Raw genomic sequence first — 21,435 nt, 5'->3', positions numbered from 1 at the left:
GCACGTCGTGGTGATGCATAGAAGCAGATAAAGCATGAATAATGGACAACTGAAGTCCTATGTTTTTTTTGTTTTTTTTTTAAATAAAATAAATATATTGCAAAGGAGGCAAAACATCATAAATATGTAAGCCTCACTGCTCTTCTGCTTGTCCCAGAAAGTAGATACCAGACCTCTGAAGAAGCTTCTCCCGACAAACCTGACTGAGTAGCGTTATATGTATCATTTACAGATAAATGTTTGGGGAAGGACAAAGCCTCATTTGGTCGGTCACAGGAAATTTCAGCTGTCGCCAAGCAGACAGTGCAAATGGATGACCCCCCCCCCCCCCCCGACCCTGTTTTTGGCCAGCAGCATCTCTGAATAGAGCTTTTACTTTTAGTATGTAAATACTAAATGTGCGCAGGGGCACATGCAGACATACAAGCTTCCCAGTGCGTGCGCAGACGCGCGCATACAGATGCTACGAACACCATCACGGTGCGCAGACGCGCGCATACAGAAGCTACGAACACCATCACGGTGCGCAGACGCGCGCATACAGATGCTACGAACACCATCACGGTGCGCCCGACCCTCCGCCTCAAACTGCGTGATAAAAGCCTGTGAAGATCAAGGCTGCTGCCTCCGAGATTGGCCGGGCGAAAAAAAAAATCTGTGTGCAAGATAAAATGCCCACAGTGGAGAGAGAAGATATCAGCGGCCTCTGGGACCAAGGTTACTGGGAAGGCAGTGGGCCAGGAGGCCGGACCGTGGAGCTTTACTGGACAGCCGCAGTACATCACCACTGACAGTGCTGATGGGAAACGGCCTTCATCGTGTTTCATATCCTGACGATTAACAATCGAGATGCTCACCTTCCCGTGCTTCATTAGATGCGTCGCACTGCTGTGAAACCGCCCCTCCCCCCCCCATTAATAAGGCTTTTCTAAAGTTTTTACAACCAGTTCATTAACCCACCAATATATGAGAAAAAAAAATGGCAGAAACTACCATTATCGCCAAAGCATTAAGACACTGATAAACTCCAATTACACTTTAATTTGTTTGGTCACAGGGCTGGCAAAAGCCGCCGTGGTACAGGCAGGTTGGCTATATTTTCAGGATTTCTGCTTTTCCACGTCATCGTACTAAGGAATGTAGGTCAAAATGTCCTCAGCAGCCAACGGATAGCAATAAATCCCTGGAGTATTCCAAACTACGTCAGGAGATTAAGGATTAAAGATTGTTAAGGAAGAACGAGATAAACGCATCAGCGACAGAGGTTGTACATATCAGGTTTAGAGCAGTAAATGCAGTGCTTCCCAATCCGGTCCTCCGGGACCCACAGCCGGTCCACGTTTTTGCTCCCTCCCAGCTCCGTGGCAGACAGTCCACATTATTGGAGGAGGACCCTCCGTGGATCCTCGAGGGCTGGATTGGCAGACACTGATAAATGGACAGGTTTTCTGCTAGAAGGACCTCTGACTGGATGGGACCTTCCATCTTGACCCTTGAATACAAACTGGCTTCTGGGAAAAAAAAAAGACAACTGCGATCCTCCCCACCCCCCAAGTGCAGAGACCAGCTAGCATTCCAAAGCAAACAGAGCCTCTGACAAGGACTGCAGGGCGTGGCCTGCTGACACCTTGGTGCAAATAGCAGCCAAGTATTCAGTTCCCATTGGGAGATATTGTGAAGGTAAGTTATCCAATCAGGTATTAGCAGGTGAAAAACTGCTTGAGCAATAGGTTGCAAGTTCCAATCCCAGCAGCTGTACCTTGCTGCTAAGCGGATTCTAAAAAAATGTCCGGCAGCGGAGTCTTGCCACGTTTCTGGGCAGACACATTATACACGACGTCATCATGAACGAGCATGAAGTGCGGCGGCTCTTACGGTGCCGTGCGCCACCCGCCTGTGACTCAGGCCTTCAGAAAGGCGGCTTCTCCATGCACCCGGAGCTCACGCTGGCTCACACCCACGCCTCCACGCGGCGGCCGCGGCCAAGCGCTTCCCCACGTCGGCGTGCCAGCCACTTTGTTCCAGCAGCCCTTCATCTTACCTGACAAGCTCCCGCCCGGGTTTCTGTCCTCTCAGAAAGTCAGAACACAGCGTTTTCGTGAGACAAGCCTGAAAATGAAGGATCGCGGGAGCACAAAGGAAAAATACTCAAAACCAGTACAAGCCACTTGTTTGTCAGTGCTGTGGGTTTAAACCGAGATCTGTTCCTGCTTCTCAAATACAGCATTTCTCAGGGGACACATTACACACAGCACATCAACAGAAGACATTCACATTCTCATGAAAATTAAGTTTGAGTCAAGAATAACTAAATTACTACAACACTATTAAAAGCTTAATTGATAAGTATATATCTATTTCTCGTCAGTCAAGGACAATTTGCAATTAATTAAAAAGCAGAATTAAATATAAAGTTGCTTTACACTGCTCAATAATGGCTCAGTATCACAGTTAGACTCATTAGCCGTGTTTTAATTAGCTTCCTGTAAGACCATATTAGCATTCAACAGTCTCCCGGAGAGCCGGAGTTAGCAGAGTCTAGGGATCCAAGAAGAGCCTCGGAGGATTAAAGGCAAGACACTGACACTGTTGAAAAGATCACGGCGCCTTTAAACGAGGACCTGGAGCTTTCAGTCGCAGTGCCCAGGCACCGGCCGGCAGAGCCCAGGCACCGGCCGGCAGAGCCCAGGCACCGGCCGGCAGAGCCCAGGCCACCTTCGATGACTTTTTTTTTTTGCTTTATTTGCCATTTGTACAAGTCTGACTAGTGACACTGACTCTTTTCACATATCCCATCATGCTCTCCTTTCAGACACACGCATACACACAGGTGAGAATAATGCTTGGGGTACCTGGTGAGCTTGGCTGTAGTCGTACCTGGAATAGTCACGTGCGACGGGGAAATGAGAACCAAGGGATGGACCTTGCTGCTGAAGGGGGGGGGGGGGGGGGGGGGGTCACGTCCCACACAGTGGCAGGCATAGGGGTCCATCTCCAGTGCAGCTGGGATCATTATGTGACATGTTTTAATGACTTATACAGAACTTTGATGGATTGATAGATGGACTGATAGACAGACAGACATAATCCTGTTTCATTCACAAAACTGAAGGCATGCGGCAATGAATGATCATTACTCTGGGCTGGACAACTAAAATTGCACACCCTAGTTTTTCTGGGTCTCAGCATGCTTTTTCTTAATCGTTTGGGTATCCGGGGGCGACCGGGAGCCAGAGCAGGTGAGGTGAGGTGATGTGATGGAGTGTAGGCCCTCATGCATCCAGACCAACAGGTTAGCGGGTGATTTATCGGTGGTATAAAGTGGCACGCTGATGTGAGGAGAGCAGAGAGATGGATTCATTTAGAGCCCGATGCCTAATGACGTGTCATGATGTGACTGTGCTGTTCTCCCGGGGAAAAGAGCAGACGGATGGGAGGTGCAGGGCAGGAGGGGGTGCGCACTGTTTTGAGTGTTTCAAACACTCTCCCTGCAAAAACACACGGTTTCTGCGGTGAGGATTAATTTGCCGTCTTTCCACGTACAACAGACACACATGGTGCATTAAACCGGGAGTTCAGACAGTGGATGAAATTCAGCAGATTCCAGCAAAGTCTCAACATGAATAACTACTGTTCTTTAACTACTAGCAAGAAGCCTTTGAGAACGTTGGTTGGGGGGAGAGGGAGAGTTTCGGATAAAATTTAACAGACATCATGGCATGCAAAGAGTGATCAATAAAAGCAGAACAGCTGCCAGAACTTAAAAGCACCTTCTTCCCAATTCCCCTGCAAAACGGGAAATTAATGAACCCGCCACACTGAGGAGTCTTTGGACACTGGGGTGTGAGATCTGGTGACAGCTTTTCACTGGCTGGTTTGTCCCCTCCCCAGTCTACAAAGCACCGGTCTGAAGCAGCCCGAAAACAAGCTTAAAAATACACAAGTACTGAGTTTATTTGAAAGTCAGTAGTGGATCTGGAAGAGTGAAGTCCGAGGTTATAGCTTTCAGATATAAAATCCTATACAAAGATACTATGAGGAACTAGCTTGGTACACTGCGCTTCCGGGATATTACTCAGCATGGAACAGTAACGGTACACAGACACCTTTTTATGCTCCCTGTCATTTCATAGCCCAGTGGCCATTTTCCAGAGTATTTGCCAATTACTCCAATGCAGTGTTAATTAAAAAACGACAGTTAAAAATCTGCTTCTCTAAACACCGCACAGAAATAAAACCCACAGACTCTTAAAATCATATATACAGACATCTGTACAGGGTGGGAAGGCAGAGAAGTCGTCTCCTCAACAGTCCGCACTATGATAAAACGCGGTCACTGCCGATCCGGCTGCAGCCTCCTATCCCAGTCAGCTGGAACTCGTCCGGCGCGGGATGGGCGAGTGGCGTCCCAACGGGCCACGATCCTGCGATCTGCAGCAGCAGGAGGGGTTCCCCTTCCGGGGAGGTCGCGGGGGGCCAAGGGAGGGAGGGAATAAACTTAAAAAAAAAAAAAAGCACGTAAAAGTACTGAATGAGGTATTCATCTAGTCGCCAAGGAGGAAGGAAAGTAAGGGGCTGGCAGGACGAGACCGTCACAGCGCCGCTCTCGGCCGTCGCTCATTGTACGATTCCCGAATCGACTGACGGCTGCTTCCTCTTAGGTGGGGGGGGCGGCGGAGTCTTGCTGGGCAAAGGTGGGGGCACATGCTGCAACAAAACAAAACAAAAACATCCTAATTTCACGGAGCGATTTTTCTTGTCCCGTTACTTTAAAACGGTCTGCGGTGGAACAGGAAGAGGCGGGGCATACACTTTTCTGATTGGCTGGCGAGCAGGGGGTGGATTAATGCATAGGCTATAGCCCGAGCAGACATTTGGGCTCTGCCCCCACCTCAGGAGAAATGGCAACACCTGAGTGCCCATGCTGATGCCAGTGTAGCGCCTCTAGATGAATTAATCTGCCCCTGGCGGTAAGACCAGGAACCAACCTGATAACTGCTTTTTTTGACGGGTTTCATTCGTACGTCCGACAAGCGACTGGCTTGCCACTTTTCACTGCTACCCTGTGCCCCCCCGTACCATCTGCCATCCCACACTTCAAGCAGCATTGCGTTGCCACTCTGAAGGCCGCAGGTCTGATCCCTTATCACTGAGCGCCCTTCAGCGGGTAGCGGGCGCGGTCAGGAAGCTCGGTGCGGTCGGCCGTTCAGTCAGAAGGTGCCAAACGCTCTAGACATCCACCGGGAACTGAGTGCCATAAAGGGACCTGGGCTGACATGTTTACAAATGGTCAGAGCTAATTGTCACCCCAGGATTGCAGACGGCCACCTCCGCCCCCCACGGGGCTGTGAAGGGAAGCCCCGCAGGGCAGGGGTGGGGGGGGTGAACATCTGCTCCGGTTAAATCACCGTGGCGACACGCACGTCTGTTTCCATCTCCCAACCCGTCCCGCACCAGAGACTGAGGATAAATGAGATGTGGTGGCGGACTGGGGAGGAGGAGGACGGCGCAGGGGGGGGGCAAGGTCTCCCTGCTGCGAGACGGGCCCACATGGTCTGATTAATACTGGGGGGGCGAGAGGTAAAACTCTGATGTGCCGCAGCTTAAATAATGCCGGCCAGACACCCCCTCTGCCATGGGACGCAGAAGCCGCATTTCTCCAGACGTACCCGCTGAGAGGGGGCCTGCGGCAGGGTGGGGCTGCCTGGATCCTGGCTCTCCAGGTTGCTGTAGTCAGCCATGCTGCCCTTGACTGGTAGCGGAGGGGGTGTCTCTCCTTTCTCCAAGGCGGCGGTCCCGTTCAGCTCCAGATCTGTGGCCAGAGGAGAAGGATACGTCACAGGCGGTTTAGGGAGTGGGGGGGGGGGGGTTATGAGTATTGTTGCTATTTGTTCCAACAAGAAAGAGAGATGCAATTTACATAAAGGCCATGCTATTCAATTAATATAATGCTTATGCTGGTTCTGATCCAAGGCAAATGTGCTTCTTGTCCATACAGTGGTGATGCCTGAAGATATTTCATTCCAAAATTTTATTTGTGCAGATCTAGAAGTTCAGCTGTTTTGTTTGTATTCACTATGATGTGGTTTCAGGCAGAAGGTCTGGGGCCTCTGTCACAGGAGCTTCAGACGCTTCTCAGGACACCCAGGGCCCACATCTGTACATGAACACGCTTCCTCTGCTGGCAGGTGGGCCAGAGAGGAGCGCTTACTCACTGGAGGCCGACAGCAGGCTGCAGCCCTGCTTGGCCCGGGGAGCGATGGCCGGCGGCGCTGCGGAGGAGGCCTGGGTCGCCGAGGGCGCCGGGGACACAGAGAGGCGGCGGTCTCCCTGCAACACGTTGATCAGCTGACTCTTTGGTCTCTGAGGCCTGAGGGGGCTGATCTGAAGGCAGCGTGGCGGGGGAATCGAGTTACACTCTATCCGACGGGCATTTTGCAACAGATACATAATGGCACGACATTGAAGTTTCACTGTAAACTGGAAGCTGTGAAAGACCAAGGCTAACCAGACAGACGCAGAGATGTAAAAATCCACCGCCATCATCATCAAGCAGCTGTAGCACAGTGACACAGTACAGCAATCGGATCACTCTGCACTTGCTGTGACCAGCCAAGGCGCTCTTCCCCCAGAAGGACCCCGCGGCAGCGGTAGCCTGGCTGCTGCCCGCCACGGTCGCTAACGCTAATGCTAAGGCCTCGCTTCAGACACACTCCTTTAGCAGGTTAGCAAGGCTTGCTAAGCTGCCCCTTTGCTCTTTTCCTGGAGACCCACCTCTATAGACTGTACTCTGGCACCTGATCGTAAGCGCACAGCAGTAGCGTTAGCGCGCTAAAGCGCTAACGGCGCGCTCCGGGCTCTCACCGTCTCAGACAGGATGACGGCCTCGGGGGCTGGGGCCGGGGCCTCCGGGACCCGCAGGTCCTTCTCGAAAGCCTCCTGGTGTTTGCTTTGCCTCTTGTCCTTCTTCTTGTCCTTCTCCTTGCGCTCCTTTTCGGGCTCATCGCGGTCCAGCTTGTCCTGGGACTTGTAGTACAGTTTCTTCGGCAGGAGGGGCTCCAGGGCGAAGCTGGTGGGGGGTGTTCACATGGAAACAGCGTGAATCCCCTCCCATAACCTCACACTGGCTCGTTCGTTACTTCTACCATCTCTGAGAGCGTGACTGGCAGTGGAGACATGCGCGTGTGCAAGACACCTAGGCTTGGGATTTTGAGACAGATACAAAACAAAAATAAAAAGTGTAAAGGTGGGAAAATGTTTCAGTGTAACAGTAATTTCCTGAAAAAGTAACTCTCCTGAGTACGATTCAAACAAGTACTTTTTCCTCTATGAGTAACTTGAGTAAATGTACCATGTTACTATCCACCTCTAGGAGGCAGTATTGGGAACGTAGTGTGTTAAAGGGGCACATGGCTGGGCTATGGGCGGTGCGGGAGGCACGATACCTCGCAACGGCACGACTAACACACCAAACGCCCAAAGACAACGCACCGTGAAGTGCTTTTGGAAGCATTACTGAACAAGTCAGTCAAAAAGTCTGCGGAAGCTGTTTCAGAGGAACATTCCTGTTAATATCATAATGAGATTAATCAGAGCAGAAAATGCAGGAGAATGGAAAAAATCGCTAGATGTGTTTGTAGTCGGTTACAGCACAAGAAAACCGGGTTTATAAGGCGAGGAAATCAGGACATGTCGCTGAAATGAAATTATACTTTTCGGGGCCTATAAATATTTCATTTAAATCTTTCTATTATTTGGATTTTGAATTGCTGCCACCAGAATCCAGTGGGGGGCAGCCCAGCTGATCATTCCACTTCACATCAAAGTCATCGGCTGGGAAACGGGCAGCCATGTTTGCTGCCGTTGATGCAGGACTGAGGAAGGATGCGGGCGGTGTGACGTACCCGTCGGAGCCCGGCCTGGAGGGGGAGTTGTCGGAGGACAGGGAGGTGACGGACGCCACGGAGGCCACAGACAGGGGGCGCTGTGAGGAGGGCATGGTGAAGGAGCGCACCATAGAGCGCGGCCGGCTGCCTCGCCGCTCCTCCACCACCGGCTGTGGAAACGAACGCACGGGGGAGGGGAGGGGTGTCACAGAGTTCTGTGCCCCCCCTCCCCGCTCAGCACAGCCTGCTTGCCCACCCACATGGTAGAGCGAGCAAACAAGGCAACTCAAAGTGGGGAAAATCACAGATAAACATCTTAACTGCGTGCAGGCTGACAGAGGCAGCGTGGCCCCCGCTGGCATTTAAGAGCGTCGGTGGGGTGCTATCAGCCTGCTCGTTAGCGGGGGCCCCCACCCCTCCCCCGGAGATCTTCACTCAGGTACACAGCTCACTCCTCACCGTTACTATTTTTGAGACTGGAGCGTTTTAAATCAAGGAAGGATGAAGCTGTTGACGTGGAAGCTGCCAGAAGACTCCCCAGTAGCAGCAGGGTGTTTGGGGTGGGGGGGGGTGGGTTGAGGGAGCAGTTTGTGGGGCCAGCCTGTAGGGGGCGCCGTGGGGAATCTCACCAGGGTCTTGACACCGTACTGCTTCTCGATCTTCTCGCGCAGCTGCTTGAAGCAGGCCTCCAGCCGCTCGTGGAACGGCCGCAGTGCCTCCGTCACCTTCTCGCCGTGGATGCGCACGCCCTCCGCCAGGTACGGGATCTGTAAGCACACACGGCATCAGCACCTCTCCCGGGAGACACGCCCCCGCCTGCATCAGGGGGCAGTGGCCTCCAGGGGGCGGCAGAGAGACCCAGCAGGACCGGAAGACAGCACGGGGACTTATTTTGGGGACAGAGTGAACAGAACAGATGGGTGTCAGGTCAGAGCCAGATCAGGAGGCACAAGCGCCGCTTCTCAAAAGGAGTCTGGACGATGAAGGTGACAGGAGGAGGATCGTGCGGGTGAAGCGGGAGGGACAGGCTGGCTGAGGGGGCACGAGTGGGCCTGCATCTCTGCCGGACGGGGAGGGCAGAGGAGGGGGAGGGCAGAGGAGGTGCAGGGCAGAGGGATGAGAAGGGAAGTCAAAGGTGTACAGATGGAGCTCAGTGACAGAGACCAGAAGGCCATGGAGCTCTGGCAGACTGTAGATGGAACGCTGACGCACGGGAGCCCAGTCGCTAATCGAGGTCCTGCCCCACGGTGGGGGGGCATTAAAATGTATGTAGGTATTTTTAAATATATTTATGAACTTTGGGAAAACGGGGCAATCTGGGGAAAGAGAGACAACAATCACATGCACCACACAAGGTCGTCTACCGAATCAGCATGTAATTTCCCTAAATCGTTTACATGCGGCGTTCGATTAAACGGCCCAGCCGGCAGAGGGGAGCCCAGATTTCGGCACGCAGGACGGAAGAGCGAAGATTGATCCGCTTTCCAGATCGAGATGCTTATCCACTAACTCCACACGCTTGACTGTACAGGCTCAGATGCTGGCGGTCTCAGTCCAAAGCCACACATGCAAATGAGATTTACTCTAACAAATCCACTCATTAGCACTCAGCCTCGTTAGTCAGGTACGACCCAACAACCAGCATCCCCTCAGAGCCCTTAACCAGGCCTGTTTGTGTTCGCAGCCCATTCATTGAAGCCAGCGTTATGGAAGGACGATCAAAGGCAACAGTGGTTTCACACCACATGCAGAAAATGAGAGATGAAGTGATATTTATGAATTCACAAGCCCAGTCCACACAGCTGTAATCCGCGGGGGGCGGGGGAATCAATAAAGACGTTTATCCCAGTTCCCACAGGAAAGGCCTGACTGCTCGAGACGCCACTAAATCTGCGGTTACTCTGCACAACGCCGGGCTGCCCCGGCAGGCAAAGAGGCAGCAGCGAGATGCTTGGCAAAAACCAATCACGCTTATTTATGCCCGAGAGAGGCACTCCGAACACAGCCAACACTGAAGAACAGCACCCCCACCCACCCCCAACCGTTACCCCTGGCAACAGAGCCGCACCGGAACCACGACCTGCCGATCTCAATTTAGCAGAGATCAGTGCAGAGGAGACTCAGTTCAGACACTGGGTTTTTTTTTTTTTTTTTTGAAAAGCTGTGACTCAGAAAGAGTCCCTGAAAAGCCTCACCAAAAAAAGGGCACCATGAAAAGACTCTGACGGTTCCACTTTCAGTAATGCTGGGGGGGGGGGGGGGGGGGTAGGGGGGTGGAGAATGGGATGGAGGGAGAGAGAGAGAGAAAGAGGAATGGAGAGAGCGAGGCAGAGAGGAAGGGAGAGGGATGGAGAAAGGGATAGAGAGAGTTATGGAGTGTGAGTGGGGGGGGGGGGGGGGGGGACTCCCCAGTACCTGCTGAACATCCTCCAGTCCAGCCATTGTACCATCTGATGCGGTCCCACAACTGGGCTAAAACACCCCCGAACTGTATGGCCAGAAGGCAGCTGGTAATGGTGAGACAGGCAGGCAAGTGGGGGCAGTAAGGCCGCCTCCCCGCTCACGCCCGCACCCCCCCGCTCACGCCCACACCCCCCTGCCGTCAGAACGCCGCTCGCCTGCACGCGGCTCCGACTGACGCAACAAGGGGCAACGCCGCCGTGACGAGTCTGAGAGACCGGGCCGCAGCGTGGGGATCCGGCGGGTGAGCAGATATCCAGAACCGGGCCGACAAATGGGAGGGAAGAAAGCAAGAGCAGGGGCAAGGCGGGGGGGAGAATCAGGGTGCGGGGAGTAAGATACAGCGACACCTCCGACAGCTGACATGCGCGAGAGCGGCGAGCTGAACTTCGCGTTGCTGTAACAGGAGGTGAAGGAGCGGTTTGTAACCATCTCCCACACGCAGGAGGATTTCCGTCAGGAGGAGCTGGGCCTCCGACGGGTATCCTGTCTCCTGGGAGACATCAAGGATGCGGGCTCCGTGCGAGTAAGAGGCAGCCTGCTGCTCGTTAAGCACCGGGTAGCTTTCACCTGGCAGGCAGAACCTAAGAAGCCCCGTTCGCACCCGATACGGCTCCGGTGGGGAGCGTAGAGGGGCCCGGGGTTCACCAGCCCCCTACACCGCCCGCTAGCGGCCCCTCCCTCAAACGCAGACTGTCACAGCTCCACTGCGCAAATTGCTGAAGCAGGAGGAAGATGATTAAGGAGACTGACGAGCAGCAGAGGAATAACAGCGGCTAATTCTGAATCTAGTGGATTAATCTTCCAATTCCATGGCCTATTTGCAGTAAATAAAGGATGTATTAGCAATAGTTCAGAAAATATTAATGTGGATCCAAAAACACATTAAGTGCGTTAAGAGCGGCACTGAACCCACGCGAGGCAGTGTGACTGGAAAACGCAGCAGGCAAAGTTCGCAGCATGCGCAGATTCAATACTTATAGTTACGAAATAAAAATAATGCCAAAGACCTGGGGATGATGCAGTGTTACTCTGACGAGCTGAATATCGGCAGCCTAACTGGGAAGGGGGGGGGGGGGGCGGTGCCACAGACGGGGGGGTCCTTACTGCTTTCTGAAAGGCCACCTGGAAAGACCTCCAGCTGTTTGACTTTAAAGGGGAACTGCGTGACGTCGACAGGCTAAGCTGTTGCTGTGCTCATCTCCACATCAGGAGATGATTTTTCCCAGTAATGGCGTGACAGGGTTAAAAAACGGCACCGATCGTCTGTCCCAAATCAGTCCAAAGCGGTTTATTCCGAAGCGTCACTATGGTGTCAGGGGCGATTTCGGAATGCGCCTTCAGAGGTGCCGTCTCACGGCGCGGTGTCGAGAGGCAGAGCGAGTCAATCCCACAACGATCTGCTCATCCGTGCTCGCTCCTATTTTCGGCCCAATTTTACGGCCCGTTTTTCATCTCCGGTTCAGTATCTGCCCCCCAGCGACGGCTTTTTACAGAGTTAAGCGTGAAGGGGGAACATCCCCTCCCCACTCCAACCCCCGCTGACCGCTAACCAAAAGGCTCCTGAGATCTGAGGCGGCTGGGTGCCCATCCGACACCAAGCCCACCTTCGGCGGAACGAAACAGTCTCTCAGCCACTAGGGGTCGCCGGTCACAATGAGCCAATGTCATGGCCTGTACTGCCCCGGCAAATCCGGTTAGAGGGATCAGGAGCTGTTGGGGAATGAGAGCAATGACCTCAAAACCTTTGTCATAATTACTGAACCCAGTGGCAAATAATTTCAGAGCTGACAGCGATGACAAGGCAGTTTCCCGTCTCCACTCTGACAAAGAACGTTAACATTAGTGATTCCAAAGAGAGTTCTGCACTCCAGAGCTGCGAATGGGAGCCCACAGGCCTGGCGCACATCGATTCTGCTGTTTTTCTGGGCTGCAGATCCTCCTCTGCTTGGGAGTTTTACTTAAATGAAAATGTTCTGAGGGCCGAAGTAAAAAATGATTGGTTCAGAGAGATAACCAATCAGATTATAGAGGAGGATGTGGGTCCAAGCAACCAGAGGAGTCAGGATCAACAGATGTCTTGGTCCTGCCTCCTCTAATCTGACTGGTCATCTCTCTGAACCAGTTTTCCTTCGGCCCACAGAACATATCTACGTAAGAAAAACTCCCACAAGCTCCCTTAAAGCAGGGGCGCCCTTGCCTGTTCACAAAGCCGCGAGCTACAGGGTGGTCAACAGCAAGCAGCCGTCTCCCTTTCCAGGTGGAATCCCTCCTTAAAGCCGCCCGTCGGTGTTGTCACTGGTGGGTCGGTCAGCACCATCCCCCGTTAAACGTTCTTTTTAACGCGTGTCACAACCAGAGGGGCTCACTCAGACTGAATGGTGACATGGTGCCGTCAACTGCCTGACTAGTGAGGCAGTGACACACGTGCTTCTGGTGGGGGGTGTGTCAGCCCAGATGAACCACAGACAGTGGCATCAGAAGGAGTCTGACACTGGGAGGGGGACCAAATTTGCCCTGGTAGCAGGTGGGGGGTGAGATGGAGGGTGTGTGCAGTGTATTTTGTGTCCACAAGCACAATAGTCACATCATGAAAGCAGCTGATGTAAAAGCTGCATTTTTTTTGAATAATGATGATTTCATTATTTAATACAAGAACACTGTTTGGAGTGCAGTTTCACAAGCACTTGGTCAGTAGCAGAGCGCCCCCTACTGTTACCCAAAAGACCCCCAAGGCCAAGGTGGAATTAATCATTAAATTATTAAACATCTCTTTGGTTAATGTGTGGGAGGAGAGTAGGTGTCCTCGTGGCCTGTTTCCGGCCCGCTGTGACGCGTCTCTGACCCGCCACTCAGACGGACGAGGTAAACATGCACTTCTGATTAAAGCGGAGGGGGAGAGAGAGAGAGAGAGAGAGAGAGATTCAGTTGGCGCATTCCCCCACCAAAAACATCACTGCAAAAAGACCTTCACACGCTGCTACCCACAGCTGACTGAAATGAATCCAAGGAGTCAGCTGACCCAGGAAGCTGCCTGGGCGGGGTTAAACGTGGAGGACTGGCGGTTACCCATAAGCCGCGCTGCTGCATGAGAGGAGAGGGACCACCTCAGCCGGGGCTGCCTCTGAGCCGAGCCAATCAGGAAGCACAGGGGTCACGCTCCTATCCAATCAGACAACCGGGGGCGGAGTTTAATAACGAGCGATGTCACTTCTTGTTTCATGTGACCCCGCCCACAATGTACTGCGTTCCTTTGATTGGCTTGGAGGTGGGGCTTGGTACGAGGCAGAAACCAATGGTTGCTGAGCCCTGAGGAGTGACATGGGGCAAACATGAAGTGGAACGTCGTGCTACGCTGAATTTAACAGCACTAAACATGCAAATAGGCTGCGACTCGTACTGCAGCCGACCTGGTTATATCAGCAGGAAGTTGAGCAACCTGCCACATCAATGCCAGCATTTAACCTTCATTTGGTTACCGATTCTATCCACAGTGACTCTCAAGCTACCGGTAAGCACACTGACGCCGTGTAGCTCAACAAGTAGAGCACAGCGCTAACGACGCAAAGGTCGCGGGTTCAAATCGCAGGGAGTAGACAAATCAGATAAATGAATTAAAAAGTAAACGTATGCAACTAGATGTATTATGGGAGAGATTCCGGAGGCTCCTCCACATACGTGCGTGACCTGGCCGCCTTCCAGGACGTAAGCCGTGCCAGTTTCGGCCTTAAACCCATTTAGTGGCTGCAGCTCTGAACGCAGACGGATTACCTGTTTCAGGTCTCCTGGAACGATCCGGCTTGGAAACTCATCTAATACAAGCGTTAAATCACACACATGAAATACAAAAAAGCCACCAGAGCCAGGTTAAATTGATGGTCTAATCAAATATAATGCTTACCCACATAACTGTCTGCATAAACAAATCATTCAGAGCGCAGCCAAAGGCAGACACATCAGCGCACTCTTATGTCTAACGCCTCGAATGGAACGGCATTTGCATACAGACCCGGACCCTCACACTCAGTGTTCTGTGGAGCCCAGTGTGGCGCTGAGGGGCAGGACTGCATCTGACAGCCAGGTTACAGCTTAACCCTTTCCCCATCTGAGTGGTCAGGATGCTCACTGAAGCAATCTGGGTCAGGGGTCCCCACACTCTCCATTCTCAGTCCTCATTGATTGGTTTCATCTTCAGATAATCATTATTTCTACCGTCTTCTGGCAAAAAGCATGGAGTAGTTTTCATCGCCAAATTACATACGGCTACACGGTCAAGTACTTTCACTTGAAGCACAAACAACCGGACGGAAGCCATCCCCTTCTGGACAGATTGTGAGAAGACCCAGTGCAGAACTGCAGGAGACCATGCTGCTTTGGAGAAGTAAAAAGTAGATGAGGCGGCTGCCGGCCATCTACGAGATAGACAATCATCACAACAAAGAACATGGCACTGGGAAAGCGGGCGACCCAGTGCAAAGCGGGGACGCTGAGATGGAAAGCACTGTGGCTGTCAAGCGCTGACGTCGCCTTGACGGCCAATAATGACAGCGTGTGTGACAGGCCACACAGCTCGGCAAAACCAACACGCACGGCCGTCCTTACCTGCCAGGCGATCAGGTCCTTCAGCTTCTCGATCTTCTCCAGGTCCTCAGGGTGCTCCTGCGTGTACTTCTCTGTGAAGAAAGCCTGGAGGAGAGGAAATAAGAGAGACAGCTGTAAGTGACAGCCCTTCATCCCCAACACCCCCCTCTCGCCACGGCAGAGCTGGACATTTCAGGCCCAGAAAGCAAAAATCCAGACCAGGACTTTGTTTCAACCGGCCAGTTGAGTATAAAGAGTCACATTCACAGGGTCCTCATATGGTTGGTCTAAACAAAATCTTGGTCTGGATTTTAACGTTCTGAACCTGAAATGTCCACCTTTGGTGAACAGTGATGGAAAGATTCACACAAGCCTGTAGGACCAGTGGACGGTCATGATCACCAGGGAAAGGAATGCAAGATGTGGAGATCCTCACATTCAAAACGGGAGGCGGAAGCAGAGAGGAAACGTTATGACGCAGCAGGATGGGAGACATCCCTGCTCCTCTCAGGGAGCAGACCCAGAGGCCACACTCCGATCAAAGCTTCGTAGAGATTATAATTGGGAGCGTAAGTTGATGCTGACTGCACTCACCAGCATGGTCTACGTGATAATGACCCAGGACATTTGTCTAAAGCACTTTTGGTATCTGTGGGCTGGACCAAAGTTCTTGAGGAACACCTCAGCAGGAGACCTAGAGCACGACCCTTCTTGGGGCTTGAGCACGCAGCCTTCTGGCTGTAAGCCCATACACACTGCCACTCGTGTTTACTTTTGGAAGATGTTCTGGAGAAGTTTCACAAGGCGAGCACCTTCTCGTAGTTGGTCAGGCCTCCCATGACGGCTGGATCCACGACGCCGTTCAGCAGCATAGAGAGGGGGTTGATAGGAAGGTTGGGGTCATTCAGATGCCTCTGCACCATGTTGTTGATCTTCTCGTTCGTCAGCTGCATGGTTTCCATGGCGTTCTCCAGAGGACTCACCTCCTCCTGCACACAAAGAGGGACAAACAAGATCACGTGAGGACACAGAACAGGCATCACAGCACGGTTCTGGTCAGCAGAAATGTTCAGTTCTTTTGTCCTCGTGCTTCAGAGCAAGATGTTCCCACAGATGGGAGAGACACCCGCAAACGAGATAATTACAGCATGTCAATCCCGCGATGGGCAGCCTGGGTGACCTTCAGCGAGGAAAGCGACACCAAGCAAGTGCAGCATATTAACAGTAAGGTGCGGGACAGGGTAATATTAATATCCTGGGCCGCACAGGATCTCTGGCAGCAGGACTATAATTGACTGCGTAATGCCAGGGGAGTGGAGTACAACTCATCTCCAGAAGACCAAACTTAATGAAATGCAAAAGCCTGCATGTTTTCAAAGGCAAGGCGACTCTTGGGTAATGCAACAGAATGCCTTAAAGGAACACCAGCAGTAAAACTGAACACTTGATGTCGGTGTGCTTTATGGATATACATATACACACACACACACACACACACAAATATGTCAATAATATGGAGGTTGCTGTTCAGAGACCTCCTGAGAATCTTTGGCCCTTTAACCTGGTTAACTTGGGCAGACTTAATAAAAACGAGCATGAACCATCCATAAACAATGTTACCTGCATCCCCTGAACTGAATGCAACCTACGGCAGATTCCCTCAGGGGCTGAGGCTAAAAGAGCTAAGCTGGGGATTCGGGAAGCAGAGCTCACACCCAGCAGCAGAGCGGATCGGAGCCCACTCGCACCCTGGAAGGCTGACCGTCCCTGTCTGGGCACGGAGCCCGAAACAGATGCCCTCCAGCAGCCGGCACCACAATGGACCAGCCTAGTCAGTTTCAGCGATTAATCCTCTCATTACTGGCCAGCTTTTTTTTTTTAATTACCAGGTTGCCGGTATAATTTAGTAACCATCTGGGTAACCTGTGATACACGAGGTCTGGCCGACGGGTGCCAATTGCTGACCCGTTGGACTGTATAAGGTCGCAGGACCTGGAGATTAAACTCACGTTAACGCCGAGTCAGCACACCGACATATTCCCGTGTGCAAACCCCATGTGCCATTTTACCGAGCTTCACAAGGGTGGGAAGCAAACCAAGAGCAGTGGGAAGTTCTGCACACTGCAGCCCAAGCCGGAACTCCAGAAAAAGGGTCATTATATAAACAGGTACAAGTGATTGTTTCTTGTTACTGGGCAAAGACACTTAAATTGTGTTTCTGTTCATAAATTTTGCATATGGTTTCAAAAGCCTACCTATAAACAATACAACAAGCCCTTGTATAATGTTAGACAGTAATTCTGTTTTTAATATTCATGAGAACAGCATAAAGCAACTTGGATTTTCCAGAAATATTCTCCTCTGCCAATTCTTTATCATAGTTATTATTGAGTTTGGTCAAACTGAAAGATATTTCTCATTATGTTTGGTTTCATAAGAACACAAGAAGGTAATTTAACAGCATTTCAACTAACGGTATACACGCACACAGACAAGCAAACACATGTTTGTATTTGTGGGGACCTTCCATTCAGTTCTGTGGGAAATCCTTCCCCAGCCCTAACCTTAAGCAGCCAAACAAAATACAAGTCTTTTGACATTTTTAGTTTTTTGACTGCAGCTGATATAACAGTTACCTACCAGAAACAATGATCCTAACTTAGGACGATACTAAGGAACTGGGACACACTGAATCTACACCCCTACACTGTGACCCCATACAGAAACGCATAAGGGGCCAGATCCTCCAAATTAAAATGCACCCGTGGAAACATGCGCCTCGGCCAGGCTGTTCAACCTGCTTCCACCGGCTGCAGCCGCATGGAATCCACAGTGAGGCATTAATCAATGAGTCAAGTAGGCTGTTAGACCCCACCCACTGGCCCCCACCACTCTGCTCGAGCCGCGTGTTTGCAGAGAGCCCGGCGTGAGGCTCATTAATGAGCCTGCCCGCGTAGCATTTAAGTGGGCAAATCCCATTGATCCCCGGGTCCCCCCCCCGCCGCCAACCCAACCAGACAGGGGAATGATGAAGAAGCCCATCCCCCACTTGTGCACGGCACGCTTACCGTGAAGGAGGAATGCACCTCGAACCAGCGCAGGATTCCTGGCAGTCTGTACGCCGTCACGTACGTGGTCCTCTCGATCCACATATTCTGGGGGGGTTGGGAGAGAGAGAGAGAGAGAGAGAGAGAGAGAGGAAGGGACTCAGCCAGAAACAGTAGATTTCCAAAAGTCTCTTTTTCAATGTAGCCCTTTCCTGCTTCTGCTTATTATGGGCTGCAGGTTTATTACCCTGGTGACGAGTGCTCAGGTTATTAGAATATAACCCCCTTAGCAGCCCATAGCGCACAATGAGGGACACAAGGCCAGCGAGAAGCCCACAGATGGACCACAATGAAACCCACCCTCAAATACAACCCTACATTTCGTGGTCTCACTTGGCAGAGTTTTTTTGAATGCAAATTTATATTTTTGATACTATTGCTACTGAGCAATTAATTTTTACACGAAAAACAACAAAGCAAAGCATAAAAATAATTCGGCAATTTACAAATATTTAAAAAATCTTACAATGCGAACTGAGGTCGAACCAAAATATCTGCAAAACAAATATGCATCACAAGTCTATGGCATATAGACATAAAACAAACAAATAAAAAAATAATAATTACTGCAAACTCATTCTCCGGATCTTTCTCTCCCTTCCTAAAGGGCCTGGAGTACTGGAACTTTTGGACTTCATTCACCGTATAAAAGCTATAAGGAAAAAGAACAATAAAATAAGCCAAAAATGAAATACACAACATGCTTTATAAACCGGATCACACAGCATCATTTAGCGCCAGAACGTACACAGGGTTGGCGGTCCTTTGGTTTTACCCCTGCTTTAACAAAACAGGCAAGATAATTTACTCTACACCAGACCAGTGCAAAAGGACAGTTAGAAAGGACACAAGAGCAGGCTGAGCGGGGTGCGGAGGCTCAAGGTCGGGCGCCACAAATCCGCGCATCAGCACTGCGGCCCTGTAGGTCGTCGGTCTGCATCCAGCATTCCTTCTGCACTTCGATCACGGGGCACTGGTCCTTCTGACGATCTACAACCATCGCATTTTACAGATGCGTCACTTCCGTTTAAAAGACGGCGTAACTGCTGAGCCGCATCAGTAATGCATCATCATAAATACAGCCGATGCGCTTATATATTATACTATAAGTCTCCAAAAAGTCTCCAATAACACCAGAAAAAGTCGCTAGATTTGTCGCTAGTCGCTTTTTTGAAAACTAGTCGCCAAAGAGGTCTAAAAACTCACTAAATATAGCAACAAAGTCGCTAAATTGGCAACACTGCTCCCATTACGCACGACCACTTTTTAAACGTATTCTAAACGTGACATTTCCGAAGAATACTCATAGGAGCAGAGGCCGAGGTGTGAGCCAGACATAGGTTTAATGACTTTTTCTTTTAAGCTTGCTGTTTGCACTCCAATTAGCTACTGAGATATAATCCTGTGATTTGGAGAGGCGGAGTTTCCCCGCGCGCCCTTCACGTCTCCCCGCGCAGACTCGCTTAATCCAGGCTATTAAAACGACGGCAAATTCACATAATCGCACAGGTAAACAGCAGCTGTTGATACTCTTCCGGCGTTTTAATCTCGGAGCAAACACCGTCCACTGTTTACACAAGCGCCCGGCCGGTCAGACTGGACCGTGAGCCGCCGAGCCGGACATCATCGACCCCGGTACACGGCTGTTTGCTGGAGCTCCGAACCAGTACAAACCGGCCCATGACGGCGTTTCGCCATTCCCGTGTTTCATAGCAGCCGTGTTTATTTACATGCTGATCATTTAGGCGCCTCCCTGTCGTATTAACTACTTCACATAAACTCCATCATCCACAATCCCATGCTAGCCCATCTTCAAATTTAAGTGCCACTTAACATAAAGAAAATTTTACCACTCACGCACGATTTAAATGACTAAAGGAGAGAATCCAAATTTAAAATTATATTAGTATTCACTTATTTTCCTACAATGTGCAGATTTTATCTCTCTTGGGTTGTGATTTCACTAATAAGGTCAGGGGGTGTCTCTCAATACTCATATGTGACCGTACTTGTGTTCTTGTGTATCTGTCCTATGTCATCTTACTAGAACAGTTCCTATACTAAGTAGAGAAATACAGAGGTTCTTAATACACTTAACACCCCAGATAAACAAAGCATTCGCATTACATCATCTGTGGAAGGAGCACTGATTGTCTGAGGACCCTGGCTGCGAGGTTCGCGCTGCATGCTGATCACTGGAGTGGGCAATAGGTCTACCACTGATTTTCGTTTTCATCTGATTCAAACCAATACCACGGTGGTTATCGCCGATACCGATATTCATATCATTATGCCCCGTCTCACACCTTAAAGGCTAGCTTACCCGTTAGTGGCTTATGTTACGCTCCTTATGACAAAATAAACATTTAAAGTACCAGGTTAAAATAAATGTTAACATTACAGTGGATTCTCAAAAGGAAACATTCAGATCGAAGGAATGGATTTTTCAGCCTCAAGCTTAGTCGCCACACAGGCAAACAGTCGTAGCAGAGAAGACAGCCCACCTGACGATCTGTTCTGACACCGACTTGTTCTGAAACTTAGACGGCAGCTCCAGTTTGGGCTTCACGGTGAAACACTGGATGTCTGTTAGAGAAAGTTAAGGATTTTTCTGTTTCGTTTAAGAATACAAACACTGAAGCAAGTGAAACAGCTAAAGACTGGAAACCTAAATAAATTATCAGGGGGAGGCAAAGATATTTTCACGTTTCTGTAAAATAAAGAAATAAAATGATTCTGTATATGTAATGAAATTGCAGGTAAATAGCTCTTTAAGTTACAGCTGAAATGATCACATGGGCCCCGCCCACATGGGCACGGCACACAGTAAGGCCCCGCCCACATGGGCATGGCGAACTGTAAGGCCCCGCCCACATGGGCAAGGCAAACTAAGGCCCCACCCACATGGGCAAGGCAAACTAAGGCCCCACCCACATGGGCAAGGCAAACTGTAAGGCCCCGCCCACATGGGCACAGCGAACTGTAAGGCCCCATCCACATGGGCGTGGCACACTGTAAGGCCCCACCCACATGGGCATGGCACACAAAGGCCCCGCCCACATGGGCACGGCACACAAAGGCCCCGCCCACATGGGCACGGCTCACTGTAAGGCCCCGCCCACAGGGACTGCCTGAGAGTGCACTATGCGACAGTGCAGGATACACTGTCCAGAGGAGTTCTTGATGTCCTCCGTGGGCGGCGTGGTCGTCTTCATCTTCTCCGCGTTCGGGAACTGGGTCAGCAGCCTTGCCTCAAAGTCTTCCCGACGTTCATACTCCTTTCCTCTGTAGATGAACATCTTGTTCTGGAACGGAGGGACGAGGTGCGTTCAAAGCCAGTGAGAGTGCCCCCCTGTGGTTGCTGAGACCATTAAGGCTGGACGGCATTGTGTAATGGCTGT

The 21,435-nt window shown here is 51.1% G+C and overlaps 1 protein-coding gene across 2 annotated transcripts in view; it reads right to left on the bottom strand.

Moving 5' to 3' along the window:
• Window positions 1–3,929: 3,929 nt before the first annotated feature.
• dock1 (dedicator of cytokinesis 1) overlaps window positions 3,930–21,435 on the bottom strand; it is a 134,102-nt gene continuing 116,596 nt past the window's right edge. For both annotated transcript variants that reach the window (XM_023830845.2, XM_023830846.2), the window contains exons 41-52: window positions 21,198–21,339; window positions 20,539–20,620; window positions 18,602–18,686; window positions 17,996–18,082; window positions 15,740–15,916; window positions 14,949–15,032; window positions 8,516–8,653; window positions 7,905–8,056; window positions 6,865–7,069; window positions 6,216–6,384; window positions 5,670–5,812; window positions 3,930–4,707 (exon numbers count right to left, since the gene is read on the bottom strand). In XM_023830845.2, the coding sequence (XP_023686613.1) occupies window positions 4,618–4,707; window positions 5,670–5,812; window positions 6,216–6,384; window positions 6,865–7,069; window positions 7,905–8,056; window positions 8,516–8,653; window positions 14,949–15,032; window positions 15,740–15,916; window positions 17,996–18,082; window positions 18,602–18,686; window positions 20,539–20,620; window positions 21,198–21,339 (1,554 nt within the window). In that variant the 3' untranslated portion in view covers window positions 3,930–4,617. The remainder of the gene's footprint in view (window positions 4,708–5,669; window positions 5,813–6,215; window positions 6,385–6,864; window positions 7,070–7,904; window positions 8,057–8,515; window positions 8,654–14,948; window positions 15,033–15,739; window positions 15,917–17,995; window positions 18,083–18,601; window positions 18,687–20,538; window positions 20,621–21,197; window positions 21,340–21,435) is intronic.

The sequence above is a fragment of the Paramormyrops kingsleyae genome, chromosome 20, assembly GCF_048594095.1.
Source record: "Paramormyrops kingsleyae isolate MSU_618 chromosome 20, PKINGS_0.4, whole genome shotgun sequence".
Taxonomy (NCBI): Eukaryota; Metazoa; Chordata; class Actinopteri; order Osteoglossiformes; family Mormyridae; genus Paramormyrops; species Paramormyrops kingsleyae.
Note: the sequence above shows the minus strand (reverse complement) of the source record. Positions and strands in the feature narration are given on the sequence as shown.